We start from the raw sequence: 17840 nt of genomic DNA on the forward strand, positions 1-17840 counted from the left end.
CGCACTCATGCTGCTATGAGTGTAAGGTCATTATTTTAATATTTTTATAGATTTTAATCATGCTTTTGATGTTGTATGAAAAATTAATAAGGTATGATAATATAGTGATTAACTGTTGATTTTAATTGTAGATTAGTCGGCAGTTAATTTCATTCAGGATTGAGTAATTTCCATCCTCTACTAAGGGTTTAGGTTTGATGATTTTAATAGAATTTTATATTTCAGCCATTTCCATATTTACATATTACAGTTATTCCAGAATTTATTAGATTTCTTGATTTTAGCCATGTCTAGATGGTTCTTTATATTTTATCGTGTGGATATTTAGTCCATTCATATTGATAAGTTGTGTTAATAAGTATTGAGGTGTCAAGTACAATATATGATTTTATATGCATAAACCGCTTTAATGTGTGAAAAGCACAGTCTGGGTTTTATAATTGACATGTCAGGGTGTAATAGCGCTGTTTAATGACCCACCATTCCGAGATGTCGCTATGTAAGTAGTGATGGATAGGAGTGGAGGGGTTAATCTAACAGCGCTAGGAGATATAGCAACAACACATGCCTTGTTGTTGTGATCAGCGGGGGTTTGCGCTCACGGGGACACTCGTAGAGCGCAGGCGCTGAGCAGAGAGGTGCGCAAGCGCACTGAGATGTCCCCATTCGATTGGAGACAGGAGGAAATATAAGGAGTGATGGATGTCTAGAGCGGCCTATCCCATGATTAAGGTACAGGCGTATCGAAACATGTCGGGGGCGTGGCCGAGTGAAGGATAACACCACGTACAAATGACAGAAGGAAGCTAGCTGCACGGTTTACCAAGCGGGGGAGACGGTTGGACCCATCTAGGAAGCAGGCGGGGAGAGGGTGAGAGATACTTCTTGAACGCTGGCTATTAGAGGGTCCGCCGTGACCGCATACCCCCTAGGAGGTTAATCTTAGCTGCTTGGTTGATATTACATCGGACAGATTGCTGTGGAGTTTGCTGTGCTATTTTGTTTTATACACAATGTGAGTGGAACTGTTGAAGTGTAATTTGCAGTGTGAATCATTAAAGTGTTTTACGGTATTACACTATTGGGAGTTTTTTTTCTAATTTTCATATGGAACGATCCTCCGGATGGATATGGTTTAACCCTTGCCAGTAGCAGCAGTTATCTATGCCTTTTAGCCTCACACGAAAGTGGAGGCATGAGGAGCTGGTGAGTGGCTGTCCATAGGGAGAGTGGTCACTGAACACAGAGGTGTGGTGGAAGATTGTATTGGAAGAATTTACACTCCTGAAATAGAGGGACTTGCTGTTGCACATTTTAAGCTGTTTTCGATCACGGACACTTTTTTTTGCGCATATGTGTGTTATTTAGAGACTGTACATTTTTCTCAATTTACTTTCTTATTGTATGTACAGAGGCATGTTATGACACCTATAGATTGCCATCAACTGAGTTGGTGTGCACAGTCCTCATGTAACCATTACATGGGGACTGAAGTTTACTAGCATCTGAGTAGTATTGGCACTAAGTCACGTTATGTATTAGCTATTTTGGTGTTTTATTGTGATGTGGGTTTATCAATAGAGTATTTTCACTATATATCTATTGTACACATTTATACACTCTTATTTTTATGTTTATTTGTTCTATATGTAGGTTTGCACCAGTAAAGGGGTATTCGTTAGATTTATGATTTCACCACAGGAGGTGGGAAGAGTCTTTTAGAGATAGCGCCATGATTTAAGTCTTCACGTGGGGTGCAGTGCACTCATCACTTAGCACAGATTTAAATCTAATTTACAATAATTAAATATCTAGTGGATATGAGGACAGGGGATTATAACGGTGCTAGGTGAAGGAATATAAAGAGAAAAGGAAAAATTTTTTTAAAAGGCACAAAATTACAAAGTTTATTAATAATAATACATACATAGAAAAATACACTTAGATCGATTAACATTTAAAATGAATATGTATACTGCATATGACCCAGGGTATGATGGAATAGGCCAGATGGAAGTGGCCGGCGAAGTGGGGGCTCAATTTCCTACATGTTTCGCCAAGGCATTGGCTTCCTCAGGGAACAAGAGCTCGAAATTGAAAATATGAAAGGGTCTGTATATGGAGATACGGAAAACATCAAATAAGCAAAACATTTAAGCAATGCAGTATTTTAGTACAAGCTCGAATAAATCTATATTGTGGCTGGACAATCATGCACCCAGGCGGCCCCACCAGTCACGGCAGCTCAAACGTACCTGAAACGCCGACACCCAAGGAGGGGGCGCGGAAGGCGTCACCACAGGGGAATGACGGGCAGGCCGCGCCGTGTATTGTGCCTGCAGGGGGCATACAGTAAACCTGACAAAGGAATGTATTGAGAATATGTGAGTAGATGTAAAACATTACATGTAAGGGACTAAAAATGATGCAATTATGCATCAATTGCATAAAGCGAAAAAATATATATATATTTGTGTCTATTTTAAGAGGGTATATCAAAGACTCACACTTTTCTTTAAAAACACTAAATTGCAGTGGGCACAGAGTGCCTGTAGATGGATGTATGCACACAGCAAAACAATTAGCGGAATCCGCAATCAAATGGAAGAAGGGCCTAAATGAGAAAAAAATGGGTTGCTTTAAAGGTAAGACTAGTGATCGTTATAGGTTTAGCAAAGGAGAAAAAATCAGAAGGGAACTTACTTAGTGGAGTACACTGCCAGATGGAAATCTCATATTGGTGCAATCAAGTGCGTAAGATGGAGTATATTTAAATTTATTTTATTAGAAAGGCGGCAGTTGCAGTGCGTCCTAGGCAAAGAAGGGTATAAAGGAAAAGATTGAGGCGGCCCGGACTATATTGGAGAAAATAATAAAACTGGTAGGGAGACAGGGAACACATTTACCTGATACGCCAAATATCAGAGAGTGACTCATAGACAATCAATGTTGAGGATTGCCGAGAAATAGATAGTAAATCCAAAGTGACTCCTACAAAGAATGATTGGGGACTCAGTAAATAATGGACTATGGAGAGAGAAAGTTTAAAATAGTGCTGAGTGTCATGAAGAAAAAAAGGGGTTACCTTATTGCTGTGTGTAGAGAGTTTACAGGCACGTCCCTCGTCCAACGTGTGGGCTGAGGGACTGGCCGGTTACTAATATACCCCCCACACCTGATCAAAGCATGATCAGGTGTGCGGACGCGGGTATGGGGCGTCCGCGCTTGCGCACAGTGCGGCGTCACGGAACTACAAGTTCCAAGATGCACCGCGTGCGCATGCTCAGAGCAGGCGGGCCGCGTGGCGAATGGGAGGGTCAGACACCAAGGAATGGGAGGTACCAAGGCGTCATCACCTCCCATCAGCCGATGGAAGGGAGGGGACCAGAGAGTCCAAGTACGGCGCGGACACCCAGGGCAGACATAGAATGATCTGCCCCGGGCATCCGTACAGGCACGAACGGCGCTGACCTTGCACCACCCGAGGGGGGAGCCAACACCTCGCCCCCCCATCGAGGCACCGGGGGGCCAGGGAACGCCGCGATCCGGTGGCGGAGCATACCAAGTGCAGGAAAGGCGGTGGGCGGAGGCACAGGGCGGGGGAGCATCACCCCCATTAACCCCGCAATCCATATGGGTCCATGAGGACAGTGGGAATTACCTGTGTGTCGGCACACCATGTCCAGCCACAAAGTGTATAACATACATAGAGGACCACAGGGTCCTAGTTGCACAAAGAAACATACTTGTATAACATGGACTGAAAACAAAAAGACATATGGATTAAGAAGGTATGTGGATACAGATATCAGAAACCTTCGCATATCTATGGGTACAAACAGAAATAAAATTGAGACAAGTGAAAATCAAGGTATCGATATTGATGTATAAACATATTGGTATGGAGAGAAATGCAATAATGACAAATAGCAATCATGATGATATAACAAACCATAAGGGATCTGTAGAGAAGACCACAAGGGGAGCCATGGCAGAGGAGTGAAGGCCAGAAAGATTGGAGTGAAAAAGAAAAAGAAAAGAGTGAGACAGACAAAGGGAGGGGGGAATGAGAAAAAAGGGGGGACAAAGAAAAGGGGAAAAGGGGGGAGCAAAAGAAAAAACCATAAATGACGCGGACTGGAAAAAGGGCCGTAAAAGAAAAAAGAGTCTGCCCTGGGTGTCAGCGCCGTACTTGGACTCTCTGGTCCCCTCCCTTCCATCGGCTGATGGGAGGTGATGACGCCTTGGTACCTCCCATTCCTTGGCGTCTGACCCTCCCATTCGCCACGCGGCCCGCCTGCTCTGAGCATGCGCACGCGGTGCATCTTGGAACTTGTAGTTCCGTGACGCCGCACTGTGCGCAAGCACGGACGCCCCATACCCGCGTCCGCACACCTGATCATGCTTTGATCAGGTGTGGGGGGTATATTAGTAACCGGCCAGTCCCTCAGCCCACACGTTGGACGAGGGACGTGCCTGTAAACTCTCTACACACAGCAATAAGGTAACCCCTTTTTTTCTTCATGACACTCAGCACTATTTTAAACTTTCTCTCTCCATAGTCCATTATTTACTGAGTCCCCAATCATTCTTTGTAGGAGTCACTTTGGATTTACTATCTATTTCTCGGCAATCCTCAACATTGATTGTCTATGAGTCACTCTCTGATATTTGGCGTATCAGGTAAATGTGTTCCCTGTCTCCCTACCAGTTTTATTATTTTCTCCAATATAGTCCGGGCCGCCTCAATCTTTTCCTTTATACCCTTCTTTGCCTAGGACGCACTGCAACTGCCGCCTTTCTAATAAAATAAATTTAAATATACTCCATCTTACGCACTTGATTGCACCAATATGAGATTTCCATCTGGCAGTGTACTCCACTAAGTAAGTTCCCTTCTGATTTTTTCTCCTTTGCTAAACCTATAACGATCACTAGTCTTACCTTTAAAGCAACCTATTTTTTTCTCATTTAGGCCCTTCTTCCATTTGATTGCGGATTCCGCTAATTGTTTTGCTGTGTGCATACATCCATCTACAGGCACTCTGTGCCCACTGCAATTTAGTGTTTTTAAAGAAAAGTGTGAGTCTTTGATATACCCTCTTAAAATAGACACAAATATATATATATTTTTTCGCTTTATGCAATTGATGCATAATTGCATCATTTTTAGTCCCTTACATGTAATGTTTTACATCTACTCACATATTCTCAATACATTCCTTTGTCAGGTTTACTGTATGCCCCCTGCAGGCACAATACACGGCGCGGCCTGCCCGTCATTCCCCTGTGGTGACGCCTTCCGCGCCCCCTCCTTGGGTGTCGGCGTTTCAGGTACGTTTGCGCTGCCGTGACTGGTGGGGCCGCCTGGGTGCATGATTGTCCAGCCACAATATAGATTTATTCGAGCTTGTACTAAAATACTGCATTGCTTAAATGTTTTGCTTATTTGATGTTTTCCGTATCTCCATATACAGACCCTTTCATATTTTCAATTTCGAGCTCTTGTTCCCTGAGGAAGCCAATGCCTTGGCGAAACATGTAGGAAATTGAGCCCCCACTTCGCCGGCCACTTCCATCTGGCCTATTCCATCATACCCTGGGTCATATGCAGTATACATATTCATTTTAAATGTTAATCGATCTAAGTGTATTTTTCTATGTATGTATTATTATTAATAAACTTTGTAATTTTGTGCCTTTTAAAAAAATTTTTCCTTTTCTCTTTATATTCCTTCACCTAGCACCGTTATAATCCCCTGTCCTCATATCCACTAGTTATTTGATTATCTCGGGGATGAGGTGCTGTATCCTACGGTACCATCTAGCCAGCACTATATTTTAATAATTAAATATCGTTTATAATAGGAGTTTCTGTCATATTTCAGGTTGTCAGTGAAAAATGTGCGCCATCTGTAATTTTTGTCAAGCAATTGGGGGTTGGCAACACTGCTATTCAAGTGTATGTTATCAAGACCTGACACTGATGGATAGAGCCAGTTTCCCCAGTGAGTGGCAGCAGTGTCACACACGTTGTAACTCCCGGAAGGCGAAATTTGACCTTTTGGAATGTGGGCAGTTTCACTTTACCTGTATAAGAGGAGTAACAAGTAAATCCTGATGTGATTGTCATATTTGCCTGGACTGTACATGATGCCAATGCAGCTGGAGAGAAGTTTGCAGAGTTGATCTCTACTACCTACAATGGTAAATATTGTGAATATGGGTTAGCAGTTGGTCTTTTTGGATCTTTTCAACAATTGTGTATGTAGGTAGTGCTCTGAGGGAAACATGTCATCAGAGACATATGGAGGCTGCTGTTACTGATAGTTCTTTAACTGGCAATGTGATTAATGGGTTCAATACTTTGGGTCACTAACCTAGAACAAGCTTGTAAGGATCTCTGACTTAATTTTCTGCATGCTTGTGACAGATCAGTGATTCCATGTGTATTGAAGGTAAAGGATCAGCATGACTAGGCAGCTAGCATTTTCATAAAGAGGTCATCAATGGCACAGGTGTGCTTTAAATCAGTAAATATAGGCATCGGGATGGGGCGCTTGCCACCCTCCTAATGTCCACCAACCATATTATTTACCTGATTTGGAATATCTTAAAATGTAGACCATATTTTATACCAAAAAAAGTTACTGTTATAATTGTGGCCGTGTACATACCTCTAACGGCAAATTCTAAGCTGGCTCTGGAGAAATTATATGACGCTATTAACAGTCAGCTAAATGTGCATCCAGTTGTGATTGTGGCTGGAGATTTCAATCACGTAGAGCTGGAAATTGTTCTTTTTAAATTTCTTAGTAATGTGCACTTTTCAACAAGGGAGAACAGTGTTTTAGATAAGGTGTATACATTTGTTTTTCAGTGCTACTTTGTTGCCACATCTTGGTCTATCAGATCATGCCTCTGTAATGATGATTCCATGTTTAAGGCCTCGTGCACACTGAGCATTTTTACGGCTGCTGTTTTGGGCGTCAGACTTTTTTCTGTAAATGCCTCTGAACTCCCCTGCATGTTATCCTATGTGTTCATGCACACATTTTAGCAGCATTTTTTGGCAGAGTTTAGTGGCAGAAAAAAAAAAACCCTCTGCCAGCATGTTCTGGAGCAGTAGTGTTTTTGCAGAAAAATCGCTGACGGCTCCTACACTCTGCTAAGTGCTAGTGCCCAGGGTTTAGCATAGCATTTTTTTTTTTATGGAAGTGGAGGCCACCGGTGTCCTTAACAACCAGTGAATAAGCTGGTTGTTAAGCAGTGGGCCGGGTAGCCGACCGACACGTCCTTAACAACGGATGAGTCATCAGCTGTCAGCGGTTTACATGGTACATCAGGCACATATCAGGAATATGAAATGTTGGGGTAACATATTCTTTAAGCCCCTTGTTTGAAGAACAAGATCAGATAATACAACTATACAGGTTTGGAGTAAGAAGACAAATTCACTTTTGTAAGAGTGCTTAGAATTGACAGATTGGAATGTATTTGCACAGGATGCAAATTTAGAAGAATATGCTTAATTTGTTCTAGCTTTAATTCACTTTTGTATGAGGATCTTACTAGTTACAAAACCTATTAAGGCAGGAGTCAGCAACCTTTTTCCACTTAAGGGCCAGATTCAATGTATGTGAATGCATGGAGGGGGGCCGCATTCACTTGCTAATAAATGAAGATAACATTACTCATCCCCCGCACCTCTGCCCCCTTTACATTACACAGCTCCCACACCTCTGGTCCCCATTACTTTACACAGCCCCCTGCACCTCTGGCCCCCTTTACATTACACATCCCCCTGCACCTCTGGCCCCTTTACATTACACATCCCCCTGCACCTCTGGCCCCCTTTACATTACACAGTCCTCTGCACCTCTGGCCCCCTGTACATTACACAGCCCCCTGTACATTACACAGCCCCCTGCACCTCTGGCCCCCTCTACATTACACAGCCCCCTGCACCTCTGGCCCCCTCTACATTACACAGCCCCCTGCACCTCTGGCCCCCTCTACATTACACAGCCCCCTGCACCTCTGGACCCCTTTACATTACACAGCCCCCACATAGAATGCATTAAGATAAAAAAGAAACTTCTGCCTTTAGAACCATTTTATTTCTTTGGGCATATACCCACTGCTGTGCTGTTGGATTATGGATTTCCTAACAAATAGACCACAAATGGTGAGAATAGGAGATCAGGTGTCTAATACTATGATTCTGAATAAAGGGCTACCACGGGTATGTGTGTTGAGTCCTGTCCTGTTTACATTGTTTAGACATGACTGTACTCCCATACACGAGTCAAACACTTAGTGAAGTTTGCTGATGACACCACTTTAATTGGACTCATACGAGGTAATGACGAGACAGCTTATACAGTATCTCACAAAAGTGAGTACACCCCTCACATTTTTGTAAATATTTTATGATATCTTTTCATGTGACAATACTGAAGAAATTACACTTTGCTACGATGTAAAGTAGTGCGTGTACAACTTGTATAACAGTGTAAATTTTCTGTCCCCTCAAAATAACTCAACACACAACCATTAATGTCTAAACTGCTGGCAAAAAAAGCATCAATATTTTGTGTGGCCACCATTATTTTCCAGCACTGCCTTAATCATATCGGGCATGGAGTTCACCAGAGCTTTACAGGTTACCACTGGATTCCTCTTCCACTCCTCCATGATGACATCACGAAGCTGGTGGATGTTAGAGACCTTGCGCTCCTCCACTCTCCATTTGAGGATGCCCCACAGATGCTCAATAGGGTTTAGGTCTGGAGACATGCTTGGCCAGTCCATCACTTTTACCCTCAGCTTCTTTAGCAAGGCAGTGGTTGTCTTGGAGGTGTGTTTTGGGGTCATTATCATGTTGGAATACTGCCCTGCAGCCCAGTCTCCAAAAGCAGGGGATCATGCCCTGTTCAGAATGTCACAGTACATGTTGGCATTCATGGTTCCCTCAATGAACTGTAGTTCCCCAGAGCCGGTAGCACTCATGCAGCCCCAGACCATGAAAATCCCAACACCATGCTTGTAGGCAAGACACACATGTCTTTGTACTCCTCACCTGGTTTCGGCCACACACGTTTGACACCATCTGAGCCAAATAAGTTTATCTTGGTCTCATCAGACCACAGGACATGGTTCCAGTAGTCCATGTCCTTAGTCTGCTTGTCTTCAGCAAACTGTATGGGCGCTTTCTTGTGCATCATCTTTAGAAGTGGCTTCCTTCTGGGACAACAGCCATGCAGACCAATTTGATGCAGTGTGCAGTGTATGGTCTGAGCACTGACAGGTTGACAACCCACCCCTTCAGCCTCTGCAGCAATGCTGGCAGCACTCATACGTCTATTTCCCAAACACATCCTCTGGATATGACACTGAGAACTTACATTCAACTTCTTTGGTTGACCATAGCGAGGCCTGTTCTGAGTGGAACCTGTCCTGTTAAACTGCTGTATGGTCATGACCACTGTCCTGCAGCTCAGTTTCAGGGTCTTGGCAATCTGTTTATAGCCTAGGCCAATGATGGTGAACCTTGGCACCCCAGATGTTTTGGAACTACATTTCCCATGATGCTTAACTACACTGCTGAGTGCATGAGCATCATGGGAAATGTAGTTCCAAAACATCTGGGGTGCCAAGGTTCACCATCACTGGCCTAACCACATGCCGACCTGGCCATAGCTGAAAGATGGCTACAGTGCAGTCAGCTTATTCTGGGTGGGCGTCCATGGACGTCCTCACAAAATTCACGCTCCCCCCTAGGGCACGCACCCGGGAACATCTGTGACCGCCAGGTCTGGGGGAACTGGTGCATCATGGATCACGGTAAATGGCTGCTGCTAGCAGCCGTTTACCACGTGATCGCTCCGTCAAATGACGGAGCATCACTTGTAAACAAACTGGCCTCATGTCATGACGCCGGTTCCTCCCTCCCCTCTCTGTACCGATCGGTACAGTGTGAGAGGAGAGAGGGAGAGTTCGTTTGCAGCGCTGTGGGCACTACAGATCCAACCCACAGCGCTGCTCAGTGCCCATACTCTGCCAGTACTCTGCCATACTATGCAATACTCTGCAATACTATGCCAATACTCTGCCAATACTCTCCAATACTCTGCCAATACTCTGCAATAAATTTTAACAGAAACAAATATTTTTTTTTTTACCGAATTTTCAGTCTTTTTTGATTTATAGCGCAAAAAATTAAAAACCCACCGGTGATTAAATACCACCAAAAGAAAGCTCTATTTGTGTGGAAAAAAGGACAAACATTTCAAATGGGTACAGTGTTGCATGGCTGAGTAATTGTCATTCAAATTGTGAGAGCATCGAAAGCTGAAAATTGGTCTGGTTAGGAAGAGGGTTTAAGTACCCAGTGGTCAAGTGGCTAGGCCATCTTTATGTAGAGCAACATTTCTTTTTTTCAGATCCTCAGAGAGTTCTTTGCCATGAGGTGCCATGTTGAACTTCCATTGACCAGTATGTGAGAGCGATAACACCACATTTAACACACCTGCTCCCCATTCACACCTGAGACCTTGTAACACTAACGAGTCACATGACACCTGGGAGGAAAAATGGCTAATTCGGCCCAATTTGGACATTTCCACTTAGGGGTGTACTCACTTTTGTTGCCAAAAGTTTAGACATTAATGGCTGTGTGTTGAATTATTTTGAGGGGACAGCAAATTTACACTGTTATACAAGCTGTACACGCACTACTTTACATTGTAGCAAAGTGTCATTTCTTCAGTGTTGTCACATGAAAACATATAATAAAATATTTACAAAAATGTGTGGGGTGTACTCACTCAGGAAAATCAACATTTGGTTAAGTGATACACGGAATATGATTTATGACTTATTTGAGATGGATCTTAAGGCTGGGTTCACAATAGTGCAAATTGGATGCATTTTTTCCTCATCCAATTCGCATGACAGAAGATTGTGACTGGCTCCCAATGGAGCCCGTTCACACACCTCCGGGGCGGCTGCGGAGCAAATTGCACAGAGGTCCTGTGTGTCTTTGGCTCAGTTACAGGTCTGAATTCAGGAAAAAACTCGGGCCTGATTCACCCCTAAAACAGAGAACAGGGACGCACCGGACCCCTGCTGTCACCCGCCCAGGTTTGTGTCCTTCTGACACCCAGACACAGCAGCAAAGGCTCCAGACCAGTTCCCAGCCCCAGTGTGGGAAGTACCTGCAACCCCGGCGTAACCAGCACCATGCCTTCCTTCCCAACCCCCCCAATGCGCTCTCTGAGTCCCGCCAGCAGCACTCCATACCCACCTGCTCCTGTGGCTTCAGTGATGAGTGCCTACTCCTGGCTCCCTCCCTCCCCATCACCACCCTGCCTCTTTGTTAGAATAGATGCGCTCTCTCCAGGCTTTCCCGCCAGCACCCCCGACCCCCCTCTAGAAGAATAACACCCCCCCCCGCAATGTGTTGATCAGGCAGGTGCATAAGTTGCTAAACTCTCTCTACCGCCAGCAGCACCCTCCCCCTTCTTCCCCCGCTCCAGCGGGTCTAATGTCCTGCGGCCGGGTCACACTGCACTGTCTGTTTGTGTGCTTTCTCTCCCACCCAGCCGCAGGCACCGATGCCAATGCCAATGCCAGAGACAGTGAATGGAGGGCCACTGGACTGGTGTTCTAGCAACCAGGGATGCTTTTGCAGGAGGAAGCATAGTATTACAGACTCCTAACAGGTTTGCACTCACATCTTTGCAGTGGCTCCTGGAAGGTAAGGGGGTTTAGTCTTGCTCTAATGGAGGTCTCAATTGGGGGGGGGGGGGGGGCACAGGCACTGTCTGATATTTAAGGGACTCAGAGCTAACAGGGTCTCTAAGGGGGGGTCTATGCTGCTAATATAAGGCGACAGGGGGATCTATGCTGCTAATATAAAGGGACAGGGGAGGGGGTCTATGCTGCTAATATAAAGGGACAGGGTGGTCTATGCTGCTAATATAAAGGGACGGGGGGGTCTATGCTGCTAATATAAAGGAACAGGGGGGGGTCTATGCTGCTAATATAAAGGGATAGGGCGGGGTCTATGATGCTAATATAAAGGGACAGGGGGGGGTCTATGCTGCTAATATAAAGGGACAGGGCGAGGTCTATGCTGCTAATATAAAGGGACAGGGGGGGTCTATGCTGCTAATATAAAGGGACGGGGGGGTCTATGCTGCTAACATAAAGGGACACTAATCTAATGGGGGTTACTCTGTAAGGAGGGGTGCTGATCAGTGGCGTCACTACAGGGGGGGTCATTCACACTATAGTTGCCACTGGTGCTGATATAAGATGACTCTAATAAGATGAACTAATGGGGGGATGCTGACTGCTGATTTAATGGTTGCTGACCAACCATTAGATCAGCAGTCAGCACCCCCCATTAAAGACCCCATTATATCAGAGTCACCTTATATCAGCACCCACCGCTTACAGGCCCCCATTAGATTAGAGTCCGGTGAAAGGTGTCCAGTATTAAAGTGATTTTTGGGCTTTAACAAATAGAGCTTTATTTTGTATGAAAAAATTACACCATTGAATGACACCCAGCATCATTCAACCCACTGAGCCCAGGTTGTCAAAGGTGCAACCCCTGAGGCCGGGTTCACATATGCGCGGCCGCATGTTTGTTCGTAGGGTCCAGACGTGTCTGTTCACTGGTTCAGGTGCAAATCAGGTCTGAATTTCAGCCTGAATTCGCACCTGAACCAGACCAAAAGATGCACAGGACCCTTTTTGTATGCGGACTGCGGCCACCCCAGGCCTGTGTGAACTGGCTCCATAGAGAGCTGGTCACACTCGTCTGTCATGCAAATTGGATGTGGCTTTTATGTCATTACATAAATTCTGCGTTGTGTGCAGGAGTAGGACCACCCTATATTTAAGGGACTTGTAAAGTGCATTTTTAAAGAATATGTGTGTGGTGAGGAAGTGGGTAATGGCTTTAAATAGAGAGTGTGGGGAGAAAATCCTAAAGCTTGTTTATAAGGACTGCTGCACTGCATGAACATGAATATTTCTTCCAGTGCTGACCAGAATTTTGTTGTGCTGTATATATGATGTGATAATGAAATAAGAACTAGTTATTGATCGATGGCGTAAATTTGTCAAAATGCTGCTCATCTCATTTGGCCTAACAGAGCACTTTTTTCGCAGTCCCCTGCCATTCCATACATAAGGGACCCACTTTGGAGCTAGCCTAATCTGGCTTTTCTTTTGTATATTGGATAAGGTACCAATGTGCTGGATTTTCTATGGATTGTGACTTCAGATATGTGAGCCCTGGCACTGGTGTATCACTGGTGACAAAAAGTTCAAATTTATTTCTGGTATTTTATCAACTTTTTTTGTTTGTCAACCAAAGGCATGATGCCTATCAAATGTACATGGCAGACTGCAGAGTTTCCTTTTTTAACAGTGAAAACGTGGTAGATGTTTGAAATCTGGAGAACTGCAGCTGTTATATCACAATAACCAATCAGATAGATTCCATGTTACATTTACTAGCGATTAAAAGGTCAAATATGATTGGTTGCAAACTTCAGTGGGAAGCATAGTTTTTTTTTGGTGTGTGCCTTCCTATTCCTATCCAAAGACACATAATAAGGGAAGTCTTATTCTATCTAATAGAGGTTCTAACCTTTCCGTGCCCTTATTTAAAACTAAAAAAAAAATGGTTGGAGTTATGCTGGTCACAATTGATACAATTTTCTTTCCTTCCAGCATGGCTGGAAGGAAAGAAAATAGCTCAATTCATTCCCCCATCAACGCAGTGTTGATGGGGAAATGCTTCCCGATACACTATTGTATTCTGCATTCTCATTTGGCAGAATACAATGGTTACTGCTAGTGGCTATAGCCGCCTGGTAGTAACTGTATGTAGAAAAATCTGACATGCTGGTTGTACCCAAGTTGATCGATAGGTCAATCTTGGTACAACCAGCCTTCCCTTACATGGATCAATGCACAAATAGTGTTTTACAAAGTTTATTTCATCACAAATGTATAGTTTGTACTACAAAAAAAAAACCATGTGCCGCTAAAGTGTTTGGGTGTGGCTTGAAGAAAAGGTGGCAACCCTAAGTGAGAACCTAGCCTTAAGGCAGAATTTGTTTTACATTAAAGTGACTGTAATACAGCGTACACACAGGCGGACTTTTCGACCGACTTTTTTTACGAACGGACTTGCCTACACATGACCGGACTATGGACGGACTTGCCTACACACAACCGGACTTTCCGGCGGACCTAGTTCCCGACGGAGTTACGGCAGACTTTCCAAATGAACGGACTTGCCCATACACGAATAAGTCCGTTAATTTTGAACGTGACTTGGGTACGACGGGACTAGAAAAGGAAGTCAATCTCGCCGCTTTTATCGGCGAGATTGACGCCTTGCGAGCCCCGTTGCGGGGCATACCAGGCCCTTAGGTCTGGTATGGATTAAGGGGAACCCCCTACGCCGAAAAAACGGCATGGAGTCCCCCCAAAATCCATACCAGACCCCTATCCGAGCACGTAGCCTGGCCAGTCAGGAAAGGGGGTGGGGACGAGAGAGCGCCCCCCCTCCTGAACCGTAGCAGGCTGCATTCCCTCAACATGGGGGGGTGGGTGCTTTGGGGAAGGGGGGCGACCTGCGGCCCCCCCACCCCAAAGCACCTTTTCCCATGTTGATGAGGACAAGGGCCTCTTCCCGACAACCCTGGCCGTTGGTTGTCGGGGTCTGCGGGCGGGGGGGCTTATCGGAATCTGTGAGCCCCCTTTAATAAGGGCCCCCAGATCCTGGCCCCCCACCCTATGTGATTGAGTATGGGGTACATTGTACCCCTACCCATTCACCTAGGGAAAAAGTGTCAATAAAAATAAACACACTACACAGGTTTTTTAAGTAATTTATTAGACAGCTCCGGGGGTGTTCTTCTGACTTCAGGGGTCTTCTTCCGACTTCGCCGCTGTCTCCAGCCTCTTTTCCCGGTGTCCGGTTCTTCTCCCGCTCTCCGGCCTCTTCTCCCGGTGTTCGACCTCTTCTCCCAGTGTCCTGTTCTTCTGCCGGCTCCTCCGCTATCTTCTGCCGCTCTTTTGGTAGCGGTGGCCCGGACTTCTGCATCGTCTTCTTCCCTCTTGTCTGCTTAAGATGTTGACACGACGCTCTCTCCCGCTGTAATGGTGTGTGATCGCTCCGCGATGACTTATATAGGCGGTGACCCCACCCCCTTATAACGTCACAGTCCCTGGGCATGCTGGGACTGTGATGTCATAAGGGGGCGTGGTCACAGGGTGATGTTGACCACGCCCCCTTATGATGTACCAGTCCCAGCATGCCCAGGGACTGTGATGTTATAAGGGGGCGGGGTCACCGCCTATATAAGTCATCGCGGAGCGATCATACACCATTACAGCGGGAGAGAGCAACGTGTCAACATCAGAATAAGAGAAGAGGGAAATAGACGACGCAGAAGTCCGGGCCACCGCTAGCAAAAGAGTGGTAGAAGATAGCGGAGGAGCCGGCAGAATAACCGGACACCGGGAGAAGAGGTCAAACACTGGGAGAAGAGGCCGGAGAGCAGGAGAAGAACCGGACACCGGCAGAAGAGGCAAAGCGGCGAAGTCGGAAGAAGACCCCCGAAGTCGGAAGAAGACCCCAAAGTTGGAAGAAGACCCCCGAAGTCGGAAGAAGACCCCCGGAGCTGTCTAATAAATTACTTAAAAAACCTGTGTAGTGCGTTTTTTTCTATTGACACTTTTTTCCCTAGGTGAATGGGTGGGGATGTACCCCATACTTATTCACATAGGGTGGGGGGGCCGGGATCTGGGGGCCCCCTTATTAAAGGGGGCTCCCGGATTCCGATAAGCACCCCCGCCCACAGACCCCGACAACCAACGACCAGCTTTGTCGGGAAGAGGCTCTTGTCCTCATCAACATGGGGACAAAGTGCTTTGGGGTGGGGGGGCCGCAGGGCGCCCCCCTCCCCCAAAGCACCCACCCCCCCATGTTGAGGGCATGCGGCCTGGTACGGTTCAGGAGGGGGGGGCGCTCGCTCGTCCCCACCCCCTTTCCTGACAGGCCGGGCTGCGTGCTCGGATAGGGGTCTGGTATGGATTTTGGGGGGAACGCCACGCTGTTTTTTTGGCATAGGGGGTTCCCCTTAAAATCCATACCAGACCTAAGGGACATCGTCGCTTCGCGCTCGCCACAATAGGAAAATTTGTTTTTCCTATTGCAGCGAGAGGCAGTACCCTGCCCTTGCGTCCTATCTGGTCCGTCAGACCAGTATACAGACGAACGGGCTTTCCGTTAGGAACTGAGTCCGGCGGAGTTGCGACGGAAAAATTTAAAGCAGGTTTCAAATCTAAAGTCCGTCGGATTTCCGACCAAAACAGTCCATCGGAAGTCCGATGCAGACCACACACGGTTGGATTGTCCAGATTCGGTCCGTCGGACCAGTCCGGTCGCAAAGTACGTCCATGTGTATATGGCATTAGGGTTCGTTTTTTGTTTTTTTTATAAATAACAAACATATCATACTTACCTTCATTGTGCAGCTCGTTTTGCACAGAGTGGTCCCAGACCTTGTTTTCTGGGGTCCCCCGGAGACTCTCGCGGCTCCCCCCCACATCAGATAACTCCCTAGGAGAAGCGCTCTCCCTTGCAGGCGCTCTGCCGAGTCCAGCATTTGCGTCCATAGACATGAATGCCGGACTTGGCCCCGCCCCCCCTGGCGCTTGCGTCATTGGATTTGATTGACAGCAGCGGGAGCCAAAGGCTGCGCTGCTATCAATCTATCCAATCAAGAGCCAGGACCCCGTGGAGAAAGGGAGAGCGTGTCTACGCCGACAGAAATACGGGGCTCAGGTAAGTAAAATGGGGGGGGGGCTGGGGGGCCGGTCACTGCCAGGTGTTTTTTTCACCCTAATGCGTAGGATGCAATAAGGTGAAAAACACAAGGGTTTGCAACCCTTTTAATGCTTTCTGTGCATTAAGGTAAAAAACCTTCTGCATGCAGCTCCCCCCAGCCCTTCCTTATACTTACCCAAGCCCAATCTCGATCCAGTGATGTGCACTAGAGCAGCGGCTCTCTTATTGGTACCCCAGATCTCATATTTAAAAGGTCCTGCCATGCTTTTTTTCTATTACAAGGGATGTTTACACTTTTTTTTTAAAGAACAGTGTAAAAATAAAAAATAAAAGATAAAATAAATAAGAGAAAATTTTTCTTTTAAACACGCCCCATCCCGCCGAGCTCGTGTGCAGAAGCAAACACATACGTGAATAGGGCCTGCATATGAAAACGGTGTTCAAACCACACATGTGAGGTATCGCCGCGATTGGTAGAGCGAGAGCAATAATTCTAGCCCTAGACCTCCTCTGTAACTTAAAACATATAACCTGTAGAATTTTTTAAACGTCGCCTATGGAGATTTTTAAGGGTAAAAGTTTGTCGCCATTCCACGATTTTGATCATGACATGTTGGGTATCAATTTACTCGATGTAACATTATCTTTCACAATATAAAAAAAATTGGGCTAACTTTACTTTTGTCTTATTTTTTAATTCAAAAAAGTGTATTATTTGCAAAAAAAGTGCGCTTGTAAGAGCGCAAATAGGGGGTTATACAGGAAGTATTGCAATGACCGCCATTTTATTCTTTAGGGTGTTAGAAAAAAAATGTATAATGTTTGGGGGTTCTAAGTAATTTTATAGCAAAAAAACTGTTTTTAACTTGTAGACAAATCTCAAAAAGAGTCTCGGTCCTTAAGTGGTTAAAAAAAAGTTATATTTTAGCTATATTTAAGCACGTGGGCATGTGTT

General features: G+C 45.6%; 1 protein-coding gene across 1 annotated transcript in view; it reads left to right on the top strand.

Annotated features, from left to right (window-relative positions):
• Positions 1-6071: 6071 nt before the first annotated feature.
• SLC39A5 (solute carrier family 39 member 5) overlaps positions 6072-17840 on the top strand; it is a 79947-nt gene continuing 68178 nt past the window's right edge. The window contains exon 1 of the mRNA XM_073613995.1: positions 6072-6207. Within this exon, the coding sequence (XP_073470096.1) occupies positions 6205-6207 (3 nt within the window). The 5' untranslated portion in view covers positions 6072-6204. The remainder of the gene's footprint in view (positions 6208-17840) is intronic.

The sequence above is a fragment of the Aquarana catesbeiana genome, linkage group LG02 (genome assembly GCF_042186555.1).
Source record: "Aquarana catesbeiana isolate 2022-GZ linkage group LG02, ASM4218655v1, whole genome shotgun sequence".
Classification (NCBI taxonomy): domain Eukaryota; kingdom Metazoa; phylum Chordata; class Amphibia; order Anura; family Ranidae; genus Aquarana; species Aquarana catesbeiana.